We start from the raw sequence: 25,977 nt of genomic DNA on the forward strand, positions 1-25,977 counted from the left end.
TGCAGTAGAGAGCACAAACCCACAAACCTCTATCAAAAAATAATTTAAGGTCACAGCTACTTGGTGTTAATAATACTTGCACTATGTATGTGCATATGCGGAAGAGGAAAAAATAGGGTAGGTTATGAAGCGAACACCACAGAGGCGTGAACATTTTGTACGTCCTATGAGTTACTATCACACTGCGTCTTCCTCTCACACCCTGCAGAGCCTGGCTGAAAGAGGCCAACGCAAAAACCACACACCACAGTGAGAAATGGCATCTTCGCTGCAGAGAGGGCTCTAAAACAAAGATGCAGTGTTACTGCCAAAATTCCTGTAGGGAGAGACTGTAAAGCCGGCAGGACTTCAGAAGGTGAAAGCCCATCTCAGACCAGCTCAGAGCTAATAATCCCCATCATCCCGATCACACACACACACACTCAACACACAAACACCAAAACGTGCTTTCAGCCCTTACTCAGTCTAAGACCAAATAATCCCAAACAGCCCATCTGAAACATCCACACACGTACTCCACTTTTGGACTCTGCCATTAGACGTCATCTAAACCGCTTTGCGATCTGGCCAATCACGCAGCCTCCCACTCCTCATGTCACACGCAAGTCGTTACTTAACAGCCACAAGTTACAGCTCGCAGACCAACACAAATGCACTCAGACATCTTTAAGTCCTGCCCCACGCCTTATGCTAAAACAACACAGCACCGTGAGAAACGAGCAGAATATGTGCGCATGTTCACGGGAGCACAGATCTTTCAATAGTGGCCCACCATGCGTTAAACATCTCTCAGCTGCCAGGTGTCTGCTGACAGCTGCTTAGTGGCACCGCCGTCACGAAAAGAAAGAGAAAGAGGGCTTTTCTAATTGCTAATACGCTACACCTTCAGTATAAAGCGATATTAAGGGGATAAATGGAATCCTAAAGGTAATTGTCAACATTTTGTCATTTGTCACCTCTTTAACTTCCTTTATGCAGAATATATCTGAGAAACGCCTCAGTGATTTTCTGTCTAATACAATGTTTTAGAAAGTCCCTTGAGGGAAAAAAAAAAAAAAAAAAAAAAAAAATACAGTAAAACTTAATATTGCCATAATCTCCTTTCCGGTATTCTGTTCATGTAATTTTTTTGTATTTTGATACTTTGCATCTTTAGTTATTCATAGTTATTTACGGAGTTATTTTATGGTAGCAGCAACGTTTGACGTTTTGTGGACTGAACTTGAAAAAATAAACAAAAGGGAAAAAAGGAGAAGATTTATCAATTGTTATAATGTTAATATGTCAAGTGCTAAAATTGCTAATTCATAATTTACTGACAACCACACAAGCCCAGGTGGTAAATAGAAAGTCACATGAACATCAGGCAGAGGTAAACGCCATTGTAACACACATTACACTAAAAGTGTAATAAACATTCATTAAAAAAAAAAAAAAAACACTTAATCTAAAACCATTATTAGACAAGGAATTTAATGAATATGATTTTTTTTATTGAAATAGCATATCACTGTAAAATAATAAATACTGCATATAATAAGGAACTCACTGTTAACCAGAACAGGTGGGAGTCAACAGGGTGAGTAAATGACTGCAGAGCTGAACAAATTCAGCAGTTCAGAAAGTTACTTTTGCAACAAAAGCACGAAAAACACCAAGGAAAAACTTGACCCCTGTGAATACCACCTTTGATTTGCCTGTGGCAGGTGGGTTTCTCCTCTCTTCTTTCTCTCTGAGACTGACCCTTCTCCACGGGAGCCAGGGCTGAGTCTGGGATTCGGTCAGCAGAAAGCGCTCTAATGCGCTCGTGGCTCCTGCAAGTGATGGATGTTGTGGGGGCCAGCAGCAGCGCGCATCGTTTTTTTGATTTAATAAATTGATAAAGGCCCATCTGGATGGAGCCCACTGCGGCTTCCCACTCGATTAAAAATATTAAGAGAGATGCGGCATAAAGTGCTGAGGACAGTCTGTCCTACAGTACGCTTTCCTTTGCTTTCTGTTTTTAACACACACACACACACACACATACACGCACGCACACGCAATGGGAGTTTATTCCCCTGGATCGCTCAGTAACAGACAGCGCCACTGATACAGTTCATCAGCGACTGTAATGAAATACAGTCAGTTCTCTGATGAAGTGCTGCCCCTTCGTCGTTTTTACGCTCATACAAAACACCCCCACCCATCACTGCCAGACCCACCTCGCTAGTTCCACCGCGTAGACGCAAAACACCATCCATTTAACCGCCGCCTCAAGGGAGCCAATTCCCAAAGCTAATGCTGAACACATCAGTTACCGCCGAAACACCTTACAGAGGCAGACACACAACCCGTGAGTTACTAAATACCAACATAGACCATCTCTGAGACTAGACACAGCATCTTAATTGGTCACATATGAAAATGAGACTGCGAGGAAACACAATAAAACCTATTAATATAACTTACAGTCTTAAAATAATATACTGTTTTATCAGATGGGGGTTCGGGCCCACTGTGGAGACTCAGCAACTTTTAATGGAGCTTCAGAGAGAATAAAATAAATGAAAATTCAGATTTTTTTAATTGATAAACCTACCTGTGTGTTATTAATTTCAATAGAGTATATCACGTTTATATTTTAATGATATAATCAAATACATCAATTACTGAGCCATCTTCATTTTTTCAGCAAAAGTATGGGAAATTTTTCACAAGTAACTGACCTGTTGCCAAACTCGGCACATAAAAGCTTTACAAAAACGTGACCGCTCTCATCTGCCAACGGAAATATGATTCTACATTTGTGCATCACAGTAACATTCGACTCTGTTGTCAATTAGCACAGATCTTGTTTTCATATACACAAACCCAAGTAGGTATAAATTAATGTCTTTTGAGTGAATAAACCATGTGTCCCATGACTGTTAAATATATAGTTCATAGAATTCATGGAATGTCGTTTGCATGCTTGCTTTAAGACACTGTAAAATCATTTTTATTGAGACTTTTTTGTCCTTGACAGTAAAACATATCTGCAGGCTTCCATCTGTGTGTGTGTTTGCACAGTGTAAACCAATGTTTCCTCAACTGCAGGGTCACAGATCTGTTCTGGTCTCAGGACAGTCTAAATAGAAATAATAAAATGAAAATAACTACAAAATAAGTCATGCTGTCAAATGATTAACCACGATTAAGAAAAACGTTGTATATATATTAAATGAATTTATATATAATATAAATGATATAAATATATACATGTTATAAATATGATGAATTTCATATTTATACACACACACAAAATCTTTCATTTTGGATGATATTATTTGTTATAAATGTTGGCTCACCACTATATACACATTGCAAAATCTGAGTCCTGCGGTAAAACCTGCGGTACAGTTTTTTGGTACAGATGCCACTGCAGATGTGCCTCAGTTCCGTTTTTGTAGCATTGCAGTGTTGCACAACATTTAGATGCACCATGTTTGACCCTGCACACGCTTTAAATAACTAGAATTATTACTAATTCATTGAAAATGAACATTTTGAATACTTAAAATTAAAGAATGAATTAATCATACAATACACGTTGCGTGTATTTCCTTCCATCCCTCACATTCGACTACCCTTGACTAAGATATATGCACCTAAAACATCCTCTTATTTCACAACATTATGCACTAATTTCCTCTTTATGGTTATGCAGACTTCCACTCAGCTGAACACACTGACTGCTTGTTAGCGCAATCCCTCATCTGCCAACACACACACACACACACACACACACACACAGTATTTAGAACATTCCAGCAGAATGTGTGTCAAAATGTGCGTGTGAGAGACAGAGATCCCCCTCGACTCCTCCCCTCCTTCTGTTCTTTTCTCCTCCCTCCTCCCATCTCTCTTTTCCCATCAGGACCCCGGCGAAGGCACGCAGTGCTATTTTTAGGTTACTGGTGCTTTTTTATCAGTCAGTGTCTATTTGTGGCTCAAAAGAACTACAGAGGGCTTCCTGGCTGCTGACGTCAGCAGTGCCGTGCTGCAGAGGCGTACAGGGAAAGAGAGAGAGAGAGAGAGAGAGAGAGAGAGAGAGAGAGAGAGAGGGGGAGAACAAAGAAATGAGGAATAGAGAGGGGGTGAGGAACAGAAAAATGGCATGGGGAGACAGAAATGGGCGTGAGACGATGGTGCGTTCGCAATGGGCCTCAGGAGAATCATGCAGATCTATTTGGGGGCTGGTGATTTAAGCGCAGTTCTTATGTGACAGGCGTGTATGTGTGTCTCCCTCGTGCTGATATAATAGTGGGCTGCGTGGGGAGAGCTAGGCAGAGAGGATAAGGAGCCCCTCCAGAGAAAAGCAGGATTAGTAGAGGCACGCCAGACGCATGCCAGAACCGGGCAAACACCTGGGGATCTCTCCCTTTCTCTCTCTCACACACACACACACGCACGCACGCACACACAGATCACGTCACAACATGGATGCACATCAGATGTACATGTACAGGCTGTGTACAAAATATAATAAACGTGCCTTGTTTAGTTAGTCAATGACTAAGAAGACATCTTTCTCAGTAACAATGTCAAATCAGTACAATCCACCCCCTGGTGGCCCACCCCCCCCTAAAGGACAAGTTAATTTTATTTTCTTTATAGCGTCAGATCACAACAAAAGTCATTTCAAGTTTCCTTTTCTTTCTCATAAACAGGTCAATACCTTGTTCTTTTATTAAACAAACTAAATAGAATCGTTTTATTTATCTTATTTAAATGATGGCAAAATAAAAACTGAATTTAACCATTAACCTATTTTTTAAAAACATAAGATTTTAAAGATTTATTTATTACTTTTTTATTTTGCCTTTATTTAGCAAAGATTAAATCGATCCAAAGTGGCACTGAACATTTTCAGTGCTACGAAAGTTTCTAATTTAAATAAATGCTGTTAAATATATATGTAATGGTTTTTACAAAAACATTAAGCAGCACAACCGTTTTCAAGATTGATAACAGAAATATTTTTTTGAGCAAGAAATATATAAAAATATAAAACGGTTATTTTCAATTTCAATAACTATTGTTTTGGAATTTTACTGTATTTTTAAATTAAATAAATGTAACCTTGGTGAGCATATAAGACCATTAAAACCATTAAGACCATTTTTTAAAACCATTAAAATTCATACTCTGCCCAAACCTTTGAACGGTATTCCCTTGATGCTTCCTGTACCCCATATACACTGCCTGAGATCGCAACTTTTTGGGTACAATCATAACCACACATACCATTAGCCTCAATCTCACACATTAAAAACAAAACACTGCCAAGTTAGGTTTTAAATCGTGCTTTTCATTTCTCACTTCTTATGTACCTGAAAGCAACAAGACCATATGCTCTTCAGCAATCCACTATTACCCTTTATTAAATACACACAGTTGTCTAAATAGCATCAGCTGTTTACACGGCTCCATTCGCTAGTTTAACTAAGGTTGCCTTCATGTGCTTTTATGGAACGGAGCAGAGGCTTCCCCGTCTCACTGTCTCTCTCTGCCATTATCACAGGTCCAATGACATCAGATCAGCAGGAGGCAGAACCAGCCAGGCTATGAGTCACACATAAACACACTTGTATCCTCACACACACACACACACACACACACACACACACACACACACACACACACACACACACACACACACACACACACACACACTTTGTCTCTCTGGGGAAGGCAAACACTTAGGACTGATCAAAAGCACTCACTTACCTGGACCAGGAATATGATGAGGAAGTAAAAATTAGCAATTCTTCTAAACTGCTCAAATAGGTTCTTTGGCAGGAAGTTCCACACTGTGTACTGGGGAAGTGAGAAAACAAAACAAGCACAACAAAAAAAGTGTTAGAAGTTAAAAACAACCAAAGTGTCAATTTCTTTTATTTAATGCTTTTAAAAGGGTTTTAAATATACATGCATTCTGTCATTGTGAAGCGAGTATAAACAAAAAGCTATTAAATGGCTTCAGAGGACTCGTGATATACTACACAAGTTATTTCAATTAATGTTAAGGTGTTTTTTGTCATCTTGTCAAGTCGCAGTTCCAATTCATATTTATCATGCAGACTTTCTGCAAAAAATTGTTTTAAGTGAACTATTCATTTAGAGCAATGCGAGTCTAAACCCACATCCTGATGAAAAGCAGGAGGAAGGATAAAATGCATTCAGTATTCATCAGCTCCTGTGTTTGTGCTTTTCTGGGAGAGGAAGCTGAGATGACTTCAATAGTACCGGAGCTCTCTGATGTGTGTGACCGGCGGCAGCTCTCTGGGCCAGCAGGTATTACATTGATTTGGATTAGCGACTTATCGACTTCGTTCGGCGTACCCCAGAAAGGGGAACCTGCCACATGATCCGTTTGGCAGTGGCTCGCTATTTATTCAGCTCTCTTTTAGGAAATGTACACAACAACAAAAGTTCACTAGCTCACAAACAACTGTTAACCTCAAATAAGGCCGAATCTGATACAAGAAGAAAAGTGTTTTACATTTTTGCACTGTGACCGTTTGAAAAACTTTTAAGCAAGAGAATAAGAGCAAGTTAGTAATGCACATGAATAAAAGAGTGAAAACTGATTTTTTTTTATGTATCATTTGTGACTCTGGGGGGCTATTACAGAAAGTTTCTTATCTTGGGTCTTAACTTAGTATATAATGTTAAGTTAGGATTTTTCACAAATTCGTATTACAGAAACAAATCTTAACTTTATTTGGGATTCTTATCCTATCCTAACAACTTTTAGAACCATATCATTATCTTCATAGCTATCGTGCTTGGTGTGAACAGGCCTGTAGTGACTTGGTAATGCTCTGTGACAAATAAAAAAATATATATAATAACGTTGTTTGACAGCGCAATTATAAGTGTTTTTTATCTGTTTGATTTTGAAGTTAGGACAGCTGTTGAGTTGTCCTAAAGTTAAAAAGTTAGGAGGTTTCTGTAACTGCCTCTTTCCTATCTCTAGTTAAGATAGGACAGTGCAAATGTTATTCTGTAATAGCTTTTGTCCTAACTGATATTACCATGGTTACCCAACAGATAAGATAAGATTTTAAAGTTAGGATGTTTCTGTAATACGCCACAAAACAAGTCTTAAATCCCTTGGGTATATTTGTAAAAATAGCCAAAAATACACTGTATGGGTCAAAAATTTTGGATTTTTCTTTCATGCCAATAATCTTTAGGATATTAACTTAAGATCACATGCCATGAAGATATCCTAAATTTGTAAAATTCTTATTGTAAATATATAAAAACTTTATTTTTTGCTTTGTTATTTTTTCTGTACTTTTTTGCACCCTCAGATTCCAGATATTCAAATAGCTGCATCACAACCAAATACTGTCAGATTCTAACAAACACATTAATAAAACGCTAATTCATTCAGCTTTCAGAAAAAAAAAATGTAACAAAAGACTTGAGAGTTTTGTGGTGCAGGGTCACATTTCACATCTTGTAATATAAAATCACTTTATTTGACAAAAGTGAAATTTGCTTGAATTTCCAACAGGGCAAAAACTCAGCAATACAACTGAAAATGAATGCAAATACTGACTGGACAATGTAGGTACGGAGATAGAGAGAGAAAAAGAGACAGCTATTGCCACCTAATATAACCATCACTGCTAAATAATGGATCGCCATGGGTGAGGAAAGTGAGAGAGGGCAGTTTGGGGCACCTGCAATAAGATAAAAGGGAATACATCATCATTTCTAACAGAGCAGATGTTATACTGAGGTGAACTCGAGAAAATATGGCAAGTCTGGACCTCTTTTAGCGGAGAAAACGAGATCCAAGGGATACCGTGGAGAAAAGGTTGTGCTGAGTTTGAGGGAGGAAGATGCAAAGCAGATGCATAGAGAAGTGTAAACATTTCAGTGCAGGTAATTAAAGTGTGTTTAGAGCCTAGTGCCAGAGAGGAATTGATCACCGTATACCACAGCACGGCCACAGGTCTGATGAATCTATTACTTCTTACTCCCTTGTTTCTTTTGTATCTTAAAACACTCCTCATCTATCGACTGAATGAGAGGATTCAGGAAGTCCCACAAGATTAAACGGGGCAGAGTCAACCACCCCTAACACTTGAGCGTTAATTGCCACTATGTATTTATCAGCCGGATCTCAAGCACTGCTCTGACAGGCAAATTAGGGAGTTTCGTGGGGTGGAAGGGGGGGTGGTAAGATTTACTGCAGTTTGCAAAGAGCGAAATATAAAAAAGCAGAGGAAAAAATGAGAATATGGAAAAGAATTTCTAAGTTCAAACGCAGTAGGAGGGTCCCAACAGTCTCTTCACACCTGGAGGAACAGGTGGCTGAACACCAGGGCTCGAGAGAAGCGTGTTGCAGCAGTACTCTCCACATGCTGCTGCTAACACACATCTCTTACGCGTTAACGCTGTGGTGCAGTTGCCATGGCGTTAAACAACACTTGCTAATTATGAGCTAAAGAAAATTACAAACAGGCTCTTGAAGGGAGCTAGCAAACCCCTAACGCTGTTATCCTCTAAAAATCTGATTACACTGCGACGAGGTTAAGCGTCGACCCAGCTTCGCGCTTTCAGATTCGTGACGGGGTGAAGTATAACAAATACCAGAAGTTACCTTGGAGGACACGATCCTGTTGTCACAGAATTTAGAGGGGATGAAGGCCTCGGTGTCCGGACATGGCCGATGTCCTACATAGATTGTCCTGCTGTCCACTCGCTTCTCATCTCCTCCACACTGCATGGAGAAATGGAAAAAAAAAAGAAAGATCATTCGTATGAACAAGTAAAGTGACAGCAACATCAGCTGAACAACATCAAACGGGAGAACCAGTCGGGGTAATGCGTTTAAAAATATATATATTTTTGCCTTTACACTAGGTCATAGTATTGTTGTGACTTTAGTTTAAATGTCAGCATGATAACATTATATACCTCTTTATACTACACTCTGAGGAAAAAAGAATAGATACAAAAACAAGGTGTTTGCTTTTGTTGTTTTAGGATATTATAGAGATGACAGGAAGTAAAGTGAGAGAGGGGCAGGATCAGTGGAGAGGTCCTTGAGGCGTGATTCAAACTCGGTACACCCAATGTGCAACAGCAATATATGTTGGCACATTGCCCTACATACTTGTACCTTTTGAAAAGTTACCGCCTTTGCACCTTTTTTAAGGAGTGTACATGCACTCGATTCCACTCTTCCAAATAATTTTTGAATTACTATTTTTTTTATACTTATTATTTAGGTCTTCACACGCAGAGTTTTTTTTCCATATCAATCATTCTCTCTTTTCAAAATACTTGCTACTTGTGTGAAAACTGAGAAAAACCAACATAATCATTTTTTATTTTTTGTTTACGACGGACGGACGGACGTTTCGGAGGCAGTGTATAAACATGATTAAACAGTAAATATGACCTCATGTTGTGTCAATGTGTTTTGTTTTTTTTTACTAATTACTTTTTACTATTTTAAATTTACAAAAAAAGACTGGTGACAAGAGTGGTTTGATGAACATGAAAGTGAAGTTGAACATCTCCCACAGCCTGCACAGTCACTACATCTAAATATTATTGAGTCCCTTTGGGGTGTTTTAGAGGAGCGAGTCAGGATCTGACTCATCAGCATCACGTAGTGACCTGGCCACTATTCTGCAAGAAGCCTGGCTCAAAATCCCTCTGGGCACTGTGCAGGACTTGTATCTGTCATTCCCAAACTGATGCTGTATTGGCCCTACACCATACTAATGAATTATTGCGGTCTAAAACCAGTCGTTTCAGTTTTATTGTCCAACCCCTGTATGTATGTATATGTGTGTGTGTGTGTGCGTGTGTACTTTGACTTTTAAAGCACAGCTCCAAATTTACTGAGAAACACAGCCAAGTATAACAAAGGTCAGGTGGGTCAATCCCACAAGCTGAAGTGTGATCAAGCTCCTGAGACCAGACAAGCTTGTTTTTTGTCAGTTGTAAGATCTCACTCTGAAAGCTGAATGCAATCACATGATTTATTCATACATTTTTTACCTACATAGCTACATGGGGGAAATCAGAGGATGTGCGGTCATTTTCACACAGCACTGGGAGTGTTTGGGTATTGTTGTGTAAAAAAACAGAACAGAACAGTGTTTCCTGCACTGCTATTCAGCAGAGACGTTGCAAAGATGCTGAATCTACAGCACCACTGCAAAAGAGTTAGGAGATTTTCTGAGCTCAATGTGATGAGATAAAATAATAAAAAAAAAAAAAAGACAACATGCCTTTTCTTGTCGCAAACCAAATCAGTTTAAAACAAATCAAAGTTACTGAATTAAATTTGCTGACTTGAAATCTGTGAGAGAGTGCTGTTAAATATTCATAGTTTTGTTAAAATAAAACATCAAAATATGTAACATAATATACTATTGTTTTGTTTGGCGTGTACTTCAGACCAGTTGTGTGTGGCTTGCAGTTGGGGTTTGCCGTTGCTCGCCCACTGTAAAAAAAATTCCCTAAGATACACTGGAACAGGTCTGTGAGTTTCCCCTGTGGTCAAGTTGGTGACCCGGGACATTCTTGTAACGTGAAAAGGGCAACAACTTCACTCGAAGCTGTGTAAGCATGGGATTGCCGGAGGAAACGTTGGCACAAAACATACATGGTGACTGACAGCCAGGAAGCCAGATCTTTGCATGCTTTTCCTTTTGTGGCCTAAGGTCAACACTGGCTTGATTATGGTTAGTCACAGGAGGGGGTGTTTCTGCATGCGTGCTTCTCAAGTCTCCTTTAAGAACGAGAGTTAAAATGCAGGCAGTTGCGATTACTTTCAATCAGAGCTTCACTGCTAAGCTGCCCTTACATTTACAGTAGTTAAACTACAAATCAAGCTTCTTTTCTAAAAGTCAACTGCAACATAAGACAAAAAGCAGCTACCTTGCATATAATATCATCATCTTTTCAAATATTTTTAAATACATAACTGACCAGATTTCAGATTTAAATTGGAGGCAACTCTTCCTTTTTTTAAATGAATAAAATCTCAATAAGGGAGACATCAACTCATATGACATGAATCATATAAATAAATCAAAGTGACGAATAGAAAAGTGGAGTAGCAAACTTAGAATTAAAATACACACCAATTTTCATAATTAAGCAGGAAATTTCATAGAAATTTTTTTGTAATTTCATTACAAAATAAGCCACTGATTGTAAACATTTGAACAGGATGACAATCTATAAATTATTCTTATTTCGTTTAACGATCATAAGGTTTCATTTAGTACTGGACTTCAGAAATTCTTAAGTTTCCCAGAAGACAAAATAAGCCTTCAGTACACGTATTCAGTGTTTGTAATCATCACGAATCCCTCATTGTCCTCAGTGTTGAAAAATTATGCAAAAAAGCCCAAAATAAAACATCAACATACAGTCAGTGTTGGAAAGGGTTCAAATAGCCAGAAAATGTAAGAAAACCAAATAATGTGCCAGAACTGGAGGATTTTTCTGAAGGGCAGCAGGTACTTGAACTGCTCAGTACCAGCAAAAGGACTCATGATCAACTATCACATAATATTAAAACCACATATATTAAGATTCAAGGGTATATCAAATTTTGAAGGGGGCCAATTTGACAAATAAAGTTATTATTTTGTGAAATATGTATATAAACATCTGTAATGTGCTTTAATACAAATTTTAAAATACATGTGTTTTTAAATATACATAAATATATACAGTACACACATGATGCCATATATTATGTTGACAAATTTCATTTTAAATCGATTAATCACGATTAATTGTTTTAAAGCCCTGTTATGTAGCAATTCCTATTTCTTACTATTAATGCCTCAAAGGGTAAAAAAATGGGCTTTTTTTTTTATAACAGCCCAAAAACACTAATGCAGAATTCAGCATACTTTTAGTCACTCGCACACACCGCCATTTCTCTGAGGCTCTCGATGAAGACGACACGCGCTGTCATCACGTCTCAGCAGGCTTTCAGCATCACACTTCAACCCCACCCACCGCCCACTCTCTTTCTCGCACCCCTCCCCCACCCAGTGTTTCCCGGGACAGTGCGAGAAGGCAGTACCGTAACTGCTGGTGTGAATAATTCAGAATGCATTGAGAGACGGAATCTGAGGGTTTAATGCAGTGTGTGAGTAAGTGAGTGAGTGTGTGTGAGTATGTGTGCTGAGCACCCCCCCTCCATCGGGGACCCGGGTTCATCCGTTCCACACCTCCGCCCCGTCAGGTAGAGGGACGATAGGCATAAGGCCACAGGCTAAGTGCTGTCACAACCTGTCCGGCAATGTTCAGCTCTTCGCCGACAGGACTTACGGCGCGTATCAGATAACACACCGATCCTTTGCGCTCGCATATCTACCCGAATCTCTTGCATCAGTGTATTCATCACCTGAAAACTCAATCACAGCGCATCAGTATGCGTCAGTGGTGAGCGATAACTCACGTCCCTCACTCTGGGCCTCGAGGAACAAGAGGCTTGTGCGTATCTACTGCAAACTAGATGCAAATCTTCAGCATACAAGTCGCTCTCATCCACATCCGCACTCTGAGTCAGAGGAGACAGCTATTTAAAACAGTCAACGACTGTTTCTCCTCCTTTCATCTGCATCATCTTTCTCGTGTCCCACTGGATCTGCCCTCGATTCGGCTTCTTTTGAAAACGTACGTGGCGGCGCAATCTGTGTATTCTGGCTCGGCGGTTGGGAAGAGCCTGGGATTACGTAAGTTTTTGTGAAGCGTGACGGCTCTTCACACATCAGCGCGGCATGCGGTGCGTTTCCCTGGTCCCGGATGAAACAGGCCGGTCTAAACGGAGAGGGGAGGGGCAGGTGTGAGGGGAGAGGAAATGGCACAGGTTCCAGAGCTCAGGGGATTGAATCCACCTCCAAATGCCACCCGGTGTAAAGGAACACAGCCCAGGGCCTCGAAAAAAAGAAAGCAAACTGACGCGGACATGTGTAACATCTAAACAGAATTATAAGGGTATCAAGGGCTGTGACGACGCTTGTGTGTGAGGGATGCAGTTTCAGCGTTTCACAGAAAGGTCAAAATCCTCTGTAAAAAGTGAATGACTCAGTGAGGCCCTTTAGGTTAGATGCCTGCTCAGATACGCTCTCTTCATTTCATTAGTTATACATCAACCACAGTCTAGCAAAGGGTTAGGAAGGAGGAGGAAAAGAGGCCTTTGGGAGGGAATTCACTGTGACTCCACTGATGATGATTATTTTCACGCCGTCTGTGTTTTCCAAGCTACAAAATGCTTTCCAAGCTACAGTTAGCCAAAATGTACACAAACATCGCTTTTCAATAAGCCCTCATTAACTAGAAATGAACAGCTCTGGTTTAGATTCTAATTATACATGACAATTTTAGCTCCTTCATGATTCAAATAATGTTTTCATTCATTTTTCAATTATAATTTTTTTAATTAAAAAAAAAAAGAAAAAAACACTCCCAGACTCCCTTTTATGACTATTATGAGCATCAAATTATACTTTCAGATTCATGACTCATTTTGAATGATAGAATAAAAAAATTTATTGCTTAAAAAGAATAAAAATAATCTTTTTTTTTTTTTTTTTATTGTTTCTCTTTCACCATGAAAATCATTTAATTCAGTATTTAAGCATATGTAATTCTTTTGTTATTTTATCCATTTTAATTTTTTTTTTTGCTTTTATTTTTATGCCTTTGCCCAAACAAAAACTGACAAATATTACTACAAAATCTGTTCTTATAATCTATATACTCATGATTAAATTAATGGGACAGATAATTGTGAAAAAGGCAACCCACTCCAACCCACTCCCCCCACCCCCATTTAAATAAATAATGAATGAGTTTGAGACTCTTAAATCTTTTTCAATGACACACCCAAAAAAATCAGTTTAATGATAATAACAAAATAACATAAAACTGGTCATGCTAACATCAAAAAACACATTACAATGAAGTGGTCATTGTTTTGTTACTCACATTCACCACATTCAATGGAAAAAAAAAGTACATAATGAGGAAAACTAATTTCAGCAAATTACATTTATTTATCCCGGCAAAATGTTACAAATGCTGACATTATGAATCTGCAATACTGTATTCTATACAATTCTATAATGAGCCTCATTTGCACACAAAGGAGGTGTGTTTCCCAGGAAAGAACAACAATAGCTTTTTAAATATTAATGGACCAGCACTTCAATATCACATATGGTACACGAAGGCGACACTTCCAGCTATGACACAGGTAAATGTTGAATGAACTGGTTCCTCAGTGTCTCTGACCATGACAAATCAAACAACTAGGCCTCTTTGTTAATTATTCTTACACTAGTGCTCACGTCACCAAACGCAACACTAAAGAAATACCTAGCTATTCTGAAAAGTGAAAACATAAGAATACAGAAAGATCCATTGATTGATTATGGTGCAAAATACAATGAATCAGTGTAAAAGTTCACTTCTGATAGTGATCGATTACCGTGTCGGGTTAAGAGTGCAGGTCAGTGAACTTGTGTTTTTAACTGAATCTTGCACATCTCTTCTGCGCGTTTCTCATTCGGATTCATTAACCACAAGAGCAACGTTACAGCGCCGTCTCAAGGTTACCCACCAAGCAAACAATGACAGGCCTCAGTATAAATCTTAGTTACTCAACAACAGACAGATCGCAAGAGCAGCATCATTCTGGAACATTGTCAGAACAGACACAGATAGGAAATGGAATACAAATCACGTGCAAAAAAAAAAAAAAAAAAAAAAAAAAAAAAAAACAGCGTAAGAAGAAAAAAGCCAGGGGACAGGATAGATAAGAAAAATGCCATTGAACTGGCATCGATTTTGAAGGGAGTTCAGTGTTAAACATAATGAGGGTCAGAATATAGGGCCCTGTTTCATTTTCAATGTACTAGACGCTGGTGATACTCTTTTCAAAGCCGCTTATTCAAGGCCAAACAATGGAAACGCTAATGTAAGGAAAGGGCAAAATGATGGAATTATCTTCACCATGGTGTCAAGTGCAACCTAGAACGGACCTCACAGAGCCACTACCATTACTGAGGGAGAGGAACAAATGCATGCTTTGCTAAACTCTCGCTTCACAAGAACGCATTAGCCTATAAGAGAGAGTGGAGTAAAATGTGTCAGTGGGTAAACTCAGTCTAGCAAACTGTACATAATTTGTCACACAACCATTTATTTAGGCTTATCATGTGCGGCTGTCTGCATCCCGAAATCACTTACTCGCCTAATGAATGAAATTCAGGCATACTAGATGATTGTTGACTTTGTGATGTGACCTAAAAACATCAGTTACGTCACTTTACTGACATTTACAAATACTCTCCCCATTGCTCTAGAAAGTAAAGCATCTATCGAATGTGCTGATGTTGCGTAGTATAGTTATCGAGATACCCTGCTAAAACTTTAACAGTGCTGTTACGAAGAACTTGGACTTGGCAAAGTGGAGTATCCTGTGCTAGTGCACTCCCGACATGCATGGAAAGCCGCCGTTGCAGGCGTTCGTGATCGCAAATTCTCTTTCAAGAGTTATTGCGCTTTAATGGTTAAATTCTAATATGACTTAAATGAACAAACAGAAATGAAAGAAAACAAGTGTATTAATAAATTGATTCCATGTAGCTCTTGAACAAGTCATCCGGGTACTTTTCACCTGCTGTTTTTTTTTTAAATTTGGATATATATTTTTTCACCTTCTATATACTGGCACATGCGATAACGGCTGTAGCCTGCGAGGTGCAAATGGAAACTGAAAACATTTTTAGCTAGAAATTGTTTAAATTGTTGGAATTAATTTTCCGAGTAGACAAAGTTAGTTGTCGTAGTCGGATCTAAAAAAGTAAACTAAAAAGTACTTCTATGATCTTGTTTTATTTATTAATTTTTTAATAAATGTAAAGCACGCCAATGGCTCAACCAACATTTAGCTTTGCATCCAAATGCAGGAAATACATTGATGTTGTCAACAACAGTTTTCATTAAAGTATCTGAGGGATTCTTTCTCATTTCTCCTTGACTAGAGGTCAAATCAATAAAACGTGGCACAGCTTACCCCACTCTCCGCTACTGTCTAAAGCAGCGAAGGATCAATAACACAAACATTGTTTGCTCGATTGAGAGCCCACGCAGCTGCCACAGAATAAACATGACGTTAGGGAATTGAGTAAAGCGTATCATTACTATATCAAATTAGACTTTAAAGACATCATGTTTACACGGTTTCAAATAAATGCGCAAGCACAGCAGTGGTTCCAGGCTTCAGCATGCTGTGATTTCAATGGAAACATAAAGCAGCATTCAGTCTGTGCCAGCATTACAGCTGCCGACCACTTACTCGGATGCAGACGGCTCACCACGTGTTTGAGGCCGACACTCACATCAGAAGAAAGCAGAAAGCGTGCCATGACTGCAGACAAATGCCTAGGTTTACCTCTCATAAAAGAGGAGTTCCTCAATAAACGATAACTGGGTCAATATTTACACTTGTTCAGGTCACTTCAAACTATTTTTTGTTGGATCATAGAAAAATAATCTTTTAAAGAATCTTCACATAACTACAATAAGAGAACTGAAATGGATAGCTCACTTTAAAATGTGACGTTGTTCCAAACCCGAAAACCAAACGCATACACAAGCGTTCATGTTTACCAAATATAACACGCTCAATTTATGTGCTGATTAATAGACTTAAATGACTAAAATTACATCATTTTATCATATCACAACATATTTAGAAACTAAAAGGCTTAATTTATATGGATTTCTTGTTTTTATTTTGACTATGCTTTCAAATTAAAAGGCGGCAATATTATTCAGCTGACTAAAAAAATGTTGAAACAATTATTAACATTTAGCAATTAACTTCAGAAAAGTTTAACATGTGGGTAGACTGACAAAGAGCATTTGCTAAGCACACATTTAACCACTTTGTCACATTAAAATTTACAAGAACACCCTGTATCTGTGTGTGTGTGTGTGTGTTTTTTAAATAGTCTGCATTTTCACACAAAGCTACCTTTGATAAATGGACAAACCACAGATTGCACAGTCATGGCTCATGATTTCCATGCCTATTTTTGCTTTTAAGGCTTTATATTTTATTTCCAGGTAAAATAAATGAGGCTTCCTGACAAAATTGCCAAGCTGAGCTGCTCCTGCCGCCCAGGCACCTGGAACTGTAATGAATATTCTGATGAAACGTTTTAAAGTTGCAGAAAAACACAGAGTCAGCTTCTGATGGAGTAACTCTCTCAGCAAATGATTGATTGCATCGCTGTTGAGCAATGGGATGGGAAATGGTCTGTGATATATCACTTATAAATACACTTCCTGAACCCTAAGCTGTTGCGCCTCACGTTCGGTGTTTCTCAGCAGTAAATAAAGAGTGGATTGAAAGATGAAAGAGCGATAGCGTGACCTCTATCCACCACACTGCTGTGCATGCAATAACAGCTGAATTAACGATTGATTGCTGTAAATCATATCATTTCTCTCTGTGTTCGGCAGAAAGGCATGCTGCAGTTATAATTAGCAGCGCATACAAACGCTTCACTACTACGACTCCTAATACTTGGGGATTTAAACTCTTAAGTATTTAAGTCGGGCAAATACTACAGATATGAATAATACCTTAAAATCGCATGGCTGTTCTATTACGCATCTAAGAAACTTGATTCATGATTTTTGCCAAGCGGATATTAAATATCTGGGCACCAAAATGAGGAACGAATTTGGAGGTGGACTCTGCTTGACTTGGGCCAGCAAGCAACTACCTAGCAACCATCCAGAACACCCTCGAAACTGCATAGCAACCTGCTAATCCACTACGAAGACCTTAGCAAACACCCACAACACCACAGTATTATGGCAGAGACGTCTGCAAAGGCAAGCAATGCTCACATGTTCACGGAAAACGCAAAAATACACATTCGTATATTTTTTTTTATTTATGTCAAACGGATACCGGAATAAGCCGAATTGGCCTGTCTAATTACTATTAACGAGCCTCTCTTCTGATTGGCCTTTTTTCGCCCCCGAGTGACACACGACCAGGCCAATCAAATGTAATGACGTCACAATTACGTCAGGCTAGCTGAATGCAAAACAAAGGGAAGACAGCTCTTTCAAAACAACACAGATTTTCTTCCATTTTTTCAAAGGGGAAGCAGGATACCCAGGGCTTGTTTTACACCTGTCGCCATTTCTAGCCGCTGGGGCAACATTAATGTTGAAAAACCAAAGTGACATTTTTATGCCATGGGACTTTTAAAGGTCTGAAGCTATAGCTTACAGGAAAAAAAAAGAAGACAAACCTGACACTTGTAGATGAAATATTTTTATATATATACACTGATTTATTCATTAATGTATAATGTGTTTTACTTTTTTAAACAAATCATAAGCTCTAATTCAGAGTTTCATAATATTTTCTTATTTTATTTACAACTCACTCAAACCTTAAAATAAATGTTAGGGTTAACGCTGCATCTTTCTGGTGGACAATGTAGCGAATTATATTTAAAATTAGTCAAAACAGGAAAAAATGTATTTAAAATTGTAAAAATATTTTACAATGTTGCAGATTTCATCATATTTTTTTATCAAATAAATGCAAGCCAAAAAAACAACATGCATCCCTAAACTTTTGAACAGTAATGCATATAAAGCATTGTGTTTTCAATAATAAAATAATTACAAACTATACAAAATATTAAACACCCCTGACATGTTTGATGAACAACACGGCAAAGTTGAAGTACAAAAGAGCTTATTTCTCTCATCACGCACGTCCCAGTTCGTCTAAAACCAACAAAATCTCAAAGGATCCGTATCCCATACACATTTCCAACTTCAATTTTAGAATTCTTTGAAGTCAACTTGTACGGCACGTTGCATAATGCACATTCTCAAGTGTTTTACTACAGAACAAAATCACAGTGGACTGAGAACGTGCGGTGGCACCTGCGAAGAGAACGTACCAGCGGAGGTGAAGCGCTGAGATTTGGCTGTGACGGATACACTCAGCGTTCAGAATTTCATATAATTTCACAATAGCGGGCCAAAATCTGTTCTATTTTTAAAACATCCTCCAGGCCGCATCGGAACAGGCAGCGAGCCGCAGTTTGGACACCCTCTGAGTTAAATTAATAATTAAGTAATGGAAAGAGTACAGCACAGCTGTAAATCTACCACGAACTGACTGCCCTCGAAAAGGGATACTGCAAGTGACCAACGAGTTAAAAGCTTCAGATTGAATAGATACATCAACAGTCATGTCACATGACATCTCACCTACAGTACATGGGAAACCTGAAACTTGAAAAAGAGGTCTTATGACCACAACTGAACTTTTTGGATAAACATTTTTTTTCTGGTACAGGGTACAACATTATTGTAACACCCCTTGGTGAAGCATAGTACAGGGAGGATCTTTTTGTAAGCATGGTAAATGATTTAAAAAAGACTATTAAGGTGTCCATAATGCAGTAAATACCTAGTTAAGTACTTAGTAGCAGCAGTTGCACATAAATGGAACAGTTTGTACTTACAGCTTGTAGAGTCTGCTACACAGCTACTTGTGTTGCAGACTTTATACAGCGCAATTATAAATTCAAGGACACAGGTCTAAGCTACTTGAAATGAAGTATATCAAGATTGTACTTCATGTGTATCTATACTGTACACATTATCTAGTTGCACCTTAGCATGATTTAGCCCATTAATACACAGTTTAAATATGTGTAACACCTTTCTAATTACGTTAAAATTACAGAATATTACACATGCATAAGCTACTTAAATCAAGATTGTACTTAAGTGCAAGTAGCTGTGTAACAGACTGTTAAAGGTGTGTAACAGTAGCCACCCGTTACATCTACATAATTACAAACTGTAATTATAACTTAGTAGTAGCCATTGTACTTGCGTGATAAGTACATTTTATTTCATGCAACTAAGAGCCTAAATTAGGTGATTACTCTGAATTATGACAGCTTAAAATAAAGCATTACCAAAAATAAACATAATTTTGCGTTCTACAGAAGGAGACGAGGCAAGAATTTGGATCACCTGAGAAGGGGTTTCCCTACAATGAACTTCCTCTTTCGCTTCCCTGAGTAGATGTACATTTTGCATTTCGAATGTGCCCTGGGGATTGTCAGAAAGACAGAGCCCTCAGACATCCATCAGTGCCCAGGTTCTTCACCTTTTCTGAAAAGCTACACAACCAGATTCCTTACATTACGCAAAAACACAAGACAAGCAAGACGGTGACAAACAAAGCGGTTTATTCACAGTGCTATTCCACCACTGACATTCAGAGCAGCAGGCAATCTATACTAAGAAAATAGGGCAAGAAGGCAAGACATCAAAGTGACAGTGACAGCTTGAAAGCAGCAGAACAGGCTCAAGTCGAGTGTGAATGACTGAGTGAACAATGAGCTTCTAAATACTCTTGAAAGTGGATGTCAGTGGAGATCTTGTGGCTCAGGGCTGATGAGATGCAACACGTGACCGGCCTACTCCTGTAGTGATAACCACAAACAAATAGCAAAACAAATGCTCTACTACAGACTTTGCATATTAATTTGAATACTCAAAATTGCAAGGATGCTTCGTCTGAGCGGCCGAACGCTGACAGAGGGAGACGCTGGTTGCTAGAGGAACAAGACTGTTGCTACACTGAAAAAGGACCTAGTAATTAAGATCGCTGATGGGGGAAAAAAGGAAAGGAGTGAACGCTTAAAATAACTGCTTGGATTTAGAGACTTGGAGTAAAGTGTAAGGGGCTTTGTGAAGGCTGTATTAAACCATACAACACCCACTCACTGCTCTCAACTCATAACCTGATGCTTACAGAGAGGCAAAGTTGAGCCAGTCCAAAAGGGCATGTTTTTAGACATCCAAACCACTCTCATTGGGCAAAACAGAGTTGGTCAACTTCTAAAACCAACAAAATTAGCGGTAGGGATCAATAATGAATACACAATTACAATTTCAAATGCTATTTATAATACATAGTTTCATAACAACAGAAAACGTAACATTTTACGTTTACCACTTTTTTAAAAATCATAATATATAAAAATGTAAATATAAAACTGCACACACATACAGTATACATTTTGAAAATATTTAATTGTATATAATATTCTTATATTTTATATTATAAATAAAGATTTAATATATTTAATATATCATTTTTGTTCTTAAATGTGTTTGTATTTATATATACACATAATAAATAGAACACATTATACACACATATGTACATTTTCTGGAAGCGATTAATTGTTTGACAGCACTAAATAGTAATACAAATGAGAAAATGTTATATTTTATAACTATTTTAATATTATAAGTACTTTGAGTATTTAATTTGTAATGCTTTAACGTGATTATTCTTCTGAGTTGCACTCAAATGTAATAATATAAAATAAAACAAAACATTTAATAGAAGAAAAAATTATATAATATAATTTCACCCTAATGGCACATCTTTACTGTAATATTTTTTTTATTTTTTTTCCACTTTCACTGATCATGAGTCATTTATAAAATTTCAATAAAACTGATGTGTTTAAATTTACATGAGCAGAATTTGCAACAAACTTTACCAGTGCCCCACATGGAAGTCACACACTTCTTTTGACACACAGAAAATTGCATCAAAAGATTATCTGACATGTATAAAAACATGTCCAATAAAGGTTTCCTGCATCTCTGAACTGTTCTAAATGATGTGGGCAGCACTCACTGCGCCGGTTTTGTGCTTTACAAAAGTGAAACGCTCAACGAGCTTAAAGCCAAATAAAACAAGATATCTGGCTACAACTGCACTACAGTTATGCGAGGCAGAGCAGTTCCCACAAATCATAACATAACCCACATTATTTCGACATCAAGCCTACATTTACACAGCTAAATTAAATTAACAATTTTGTCTGGCATAGAACATCGTTTAGATCTGATTTAGATTGAGCTTTCGTGGACAAAAAAATGAAATGCATCAAGTAAAATCAACATCATCAGCCTTGCATTAGGACTTCAGCTGCTGCTTCTGCACGTTTTGCGCATTACCAGATAATAAACCTGAATAAAAGGCATTCATCACATTTTATACTGGTAGTAGTTACCACGGAGTACAGCAGATACCACAATGCCTTGACTCCCAAGTCTTTTATTCTCCATCAAGTGCAGAATACAGGGTGGCACCAGGAGGATATTAATAGCACCAACGACACGGTGAAGTGAAGACTGGTAGTGAGAGAAGTCTGAGCAGCGGTAGACACTCTGTACTGTGGCCTGGCCTATATTAACATGGCCTCACTGACAGAAGAAAAAAGGACAGACGCAGGAAAAAGAAAGTAACTAAACTACATCTAGGGATTCTGCAAGCTCAAATGATGTGTGAGATGAGTTTTCGCCGATGGCTTTCGGGCAAGCGATTGATGGCTTTCTGTTTTTCTTTTGTTTTTCGACCTAAATTACATAAAGATGCGAAGCTCGCTAAGGAAGACAAGCCTGTTCTTGCTCTGAACTGCAAGCGAAAAAAAGGCAAACTGGTCTGAGCTTGCTTGGCTTAAGCCCAGCTCTCAGACCGAGTCTGCAGAGACATGCGAGATTACGAGAGGTGAAAGTTTAAGGAAAAGCTGAGGGATGGAAAACAACAGGAAGCTGGTGTGCTGTTGTCTGCACAAAGAGAACATGACTTGTGATGACAGCTTGCCGTCAGTGAAGCTGGGAACTTGTTTATGAACATTACTGAGATAACAGTACATTCATTAATCATCATTACACACATTATTACACTTCGAAGACAACATTAAATCAAACTTTATGACTATTTACTCTCTTAATGTCTCTTGTAATACAAGATTCATCGGGTCCCACAGGTGGGAAAAATATTATTCATCTATATTGCTGTTCTCCTTCAAATATTTGGATCTGATTGGCCAGTGGTGACGTTTTGCAGTTAAATGTGTGTATAATGACCGTTTCAATTCATTGTCCCATAGCTGATTGCTTTTTAGCTTCATTCACTTATATAGCAAGTTCGATACACACATCTTTTCCTCTCACATAAATCTTGAATTCATTTACTAATCTATTTTTGTAGTCAAGTAATAAGCAGCAAAAATGTGCAGTCAGCCAATCATTAAAACAAAATAAACCCTGACAGTGTGCATTATCCCATACATGTATCAGCATATCCACATCGATCCAATCAAAAGAAGTCCTGTTTTATACAATATTTCACTCTGAATATTGTCGAAAGGTAACGGGGCTGTGAATGCCGTTGCGTGTTGTCTTTAAGGACACTTGAAACATGCCTTTCAACTTGGTCTGCAAGATAAATCATGAACACCTGGACTTTAAAGCCACTCAGGCATAGTGCACCCAAAAATGAAAACCGTCAATTCTGTCATTCAACCAATTCTTTATCTTCATAACACAAATAAAGGCATTTTTGATTAAATCTGAGATATGCAACTACCATGTTTAAGGCTCAAAAACATAAGGACGTCATTAACAACACGGGTTCAAAAGTCATTTTAAGAAGCAAAAATTATTCTTCTCCTCTATGTCAATATCCTCTACATATTTAGAAAGTTTAATAAAATCAATAATGTTGGTTTCTTTCATACATAAAAAAGTATTCTCATAGCTATGTAAAATTCTGGTAAACAAACACAATGAAAGAGCACGAAAATCTGACTAAATCTCCTATGACAGCTTGCAGTGTTACATATCATCGAGGATGAGAAAAAAAAAATAAACACACACACACACACACACACACACACACACACAGATTTTAGACATTTTAGACCCTACACTGAAATAGGATCTACGTTAGTTCCTCTGAATAGTTCCTAGAATTAAATACATTCTTAGTAGCTGCGGTGCAAAGTGAATACTTCCAATAGTTCTAAGAACTATGAAGAGTTCCCCCTTTGGGTGAACGATCCCTTTAATCTTTTTAACTAAATAACAGACAAATCTTTTGACGAAGCAAATGATGATATTAAATTAAACTACCTAAATCATAAAGTTAATGAAAATACGATGAGGAAAAAAAATGCTCTATGCTATGCAATGACAGCATAAATTTACAAATAAAAATCATTAAATAAAAATCCAGCTGCAGTATATTGGGAATTGACCCATTTGAGCTAAAAGGGCTAAACACTAGTAAACTAAATGTATATGATATTATACAAACGATGAAGCAAATTCATTAAAGTTAATTTGAATAAATAATAAAATAATAATAACGTGCCAACAAAAATATTCACTTTGTAAGAATTATCATTGTTTAAAGCCACAGAAGGCGTTCAGAAAAGTCTTAACATATCAAATCATTACATCTAAAAAATATAAGCACACTACAAAATAAGTACTTTAAATTATAGTGCAGAAGAATGCATGCAAGCAATAGAGAACTCTCTCCAGCTAGCATGTCGGAGAGACAATAGCTCCATGGCTTTAATTTAGGTACTATCATGTCTCCTCCTTTGCATGGTGTGTCTTTGGATAAACTAATCAGTTTGACTGCACTGTGGCTTTCATCCCAGAGAGAGAAAAGGAGGGGGAGGGGCAGAGGAAGGAGTGATGGCAAAGAGGGAGTCTGTCTAGCTACCGCTTAACATCGGATATTTGCATCTAAATGCTGACATGTCGAAAAAAATCTGCATCTCAGCTCTTGTGGCTCTGATGCCATTATCTTTTACTATACATTTAGCATCACTGACTGTAATTACCATTGAATTAATTACAGCAAACTGTGTTTGAAGGGACAGAGAAAAAGCTAGCTCTGTCGAAGAGCGCAACAGCAAAAGGAAACTAATGTGCGCTACGATGCGCCGAGGTTGCTGAGGAGGCAAGCAGTTTGAGCTGCAGGGCCACGGCTACGCTCACAGGCACCGGTGAGCTGAGTAAAGATTCATTTCTCTCCCTGCAGCGGACTGATGGGAAAGCTCCAGCGTGGGCTCATCCGGTTCTCATCAGAGCCCGTTATTTAACCCGGGAACTCCGAGAGCGTGTGCGGGTGCGCATCAAGGCCGCGTAATGGGTCCTTTTGCTTTTGCTGGTATAAGTGGAAAGTGTCTCTTTTTTGCCTGCAGAAGCAAAAGTACCAAAAAAACTCTTAACTCAAACTTTCCGTTTCCCTTTCACACACTTACACTTTTCATTATTCTCTTCACACTGCGGAGCGAGCGCTCTTGGGGTATTGCCGGTAGCTAGGGCACAACACAGGGAATCTCAGGATGAGGCTTTATAAATATATGGATGACAGGAATGCATTTCAAGTGCACAAGCCTTGGTGACGATATACAGCTGGGAAGGGAGGAACGCTGTGAGGAGAATTTTAAAAACGAGCCACGTAAATTATTTAAAATGACAAACTGAGAATTCAGCCTTGCTTTTAGTGATAGACCCGCACGCTCCTTGATCTGCAACGCCCTCGCTGTGGCAATCAGCCTCTGAAAGCCTGTCTATTATACATGGAAGGTAACGGAGGGATACAACAGGTAGATCTGCACATGCACTTTCATTGCCTTGTCTGCTTTCTGCACAGTTTTCTCTCACCCATCCTCACTCTGATGGGATGTAGGGTTCAGCCTTGTGCGGCTGGCTGAGTTTTCATTATGGGGAGCCGAAGTGCAATGAGAGAGAGAGAGAGAGAGAGAGAGAGAGAGAGAGAGAGAGAGAGAGAGAGAGAGAGAGAGAGAGAGAGAGAGAGAGAGAGAGAGAGAGAGAGAGAGAGAGAGAGAGAGAGAGAGAGAGAGAGAGAGAGGGAGAGGGAAAGAAGAAGAAGTAGTCAGCATAAGCATTTCTGTCTGCCAGCCAGTTCGGGAGGGACAAGACAAATGGCAGCAAAACGGAGCAGGACTCTAATCAATATGTGGCTCTCCTGAT

At 38.5% G+C, this 25,977-nt stretch overlaps 1 protein-coding gene across 5 annotated transcripts in view; it reads right to left on the reverse strand.

Annotated features, from left to right (window-relative positions):
* The window catches only part of atp11c (ATPase phospholipid transporting 11C), a 52,169-nt gene that overhangs the window by 19,420 nt on the left and 6,772 nt on the right, over nucleotides 1–25,977 (reverse strand). For all 5 annotated transcript variants that reach the window (XM_043256778.1, XM_043256777.1, XM_043256775.1 and 2 more), the window contains exons 2-3: nucleotides 8,645–8,764; nucleotides 5,752–5,841 (exon numbers count right to left, since the gene is read on the reverse strand). In XM_043256778.1, the coding sequence (XP_043112713.1) occupies nucleotides 5,752–5,841; nucleotides 8,645–8,764 (210 nt within the window). The remainder of the gene's footprint in view (nucleotides 1–5,751; nucleotides 5,842–8,644; nucleotides 8,765–25,977) is intronic.

The sequence above is a fragment of the Puntigrus tetrazona genome, chromosome 14, assembly GCF_018831695.1.
Source record: "Puntigrus tetrazona isolate hp1 chromosome 14, ASM1883169v1, whole genome shotgun sequence".
NCBI classification, from domain to species: domain Eukaryota; kingdom Metazoa; phylum Chordata; class Actinopteri; order Cypriniformes; family Cyprinidae; genus Puntigrus; species Puntigrus tetrazona.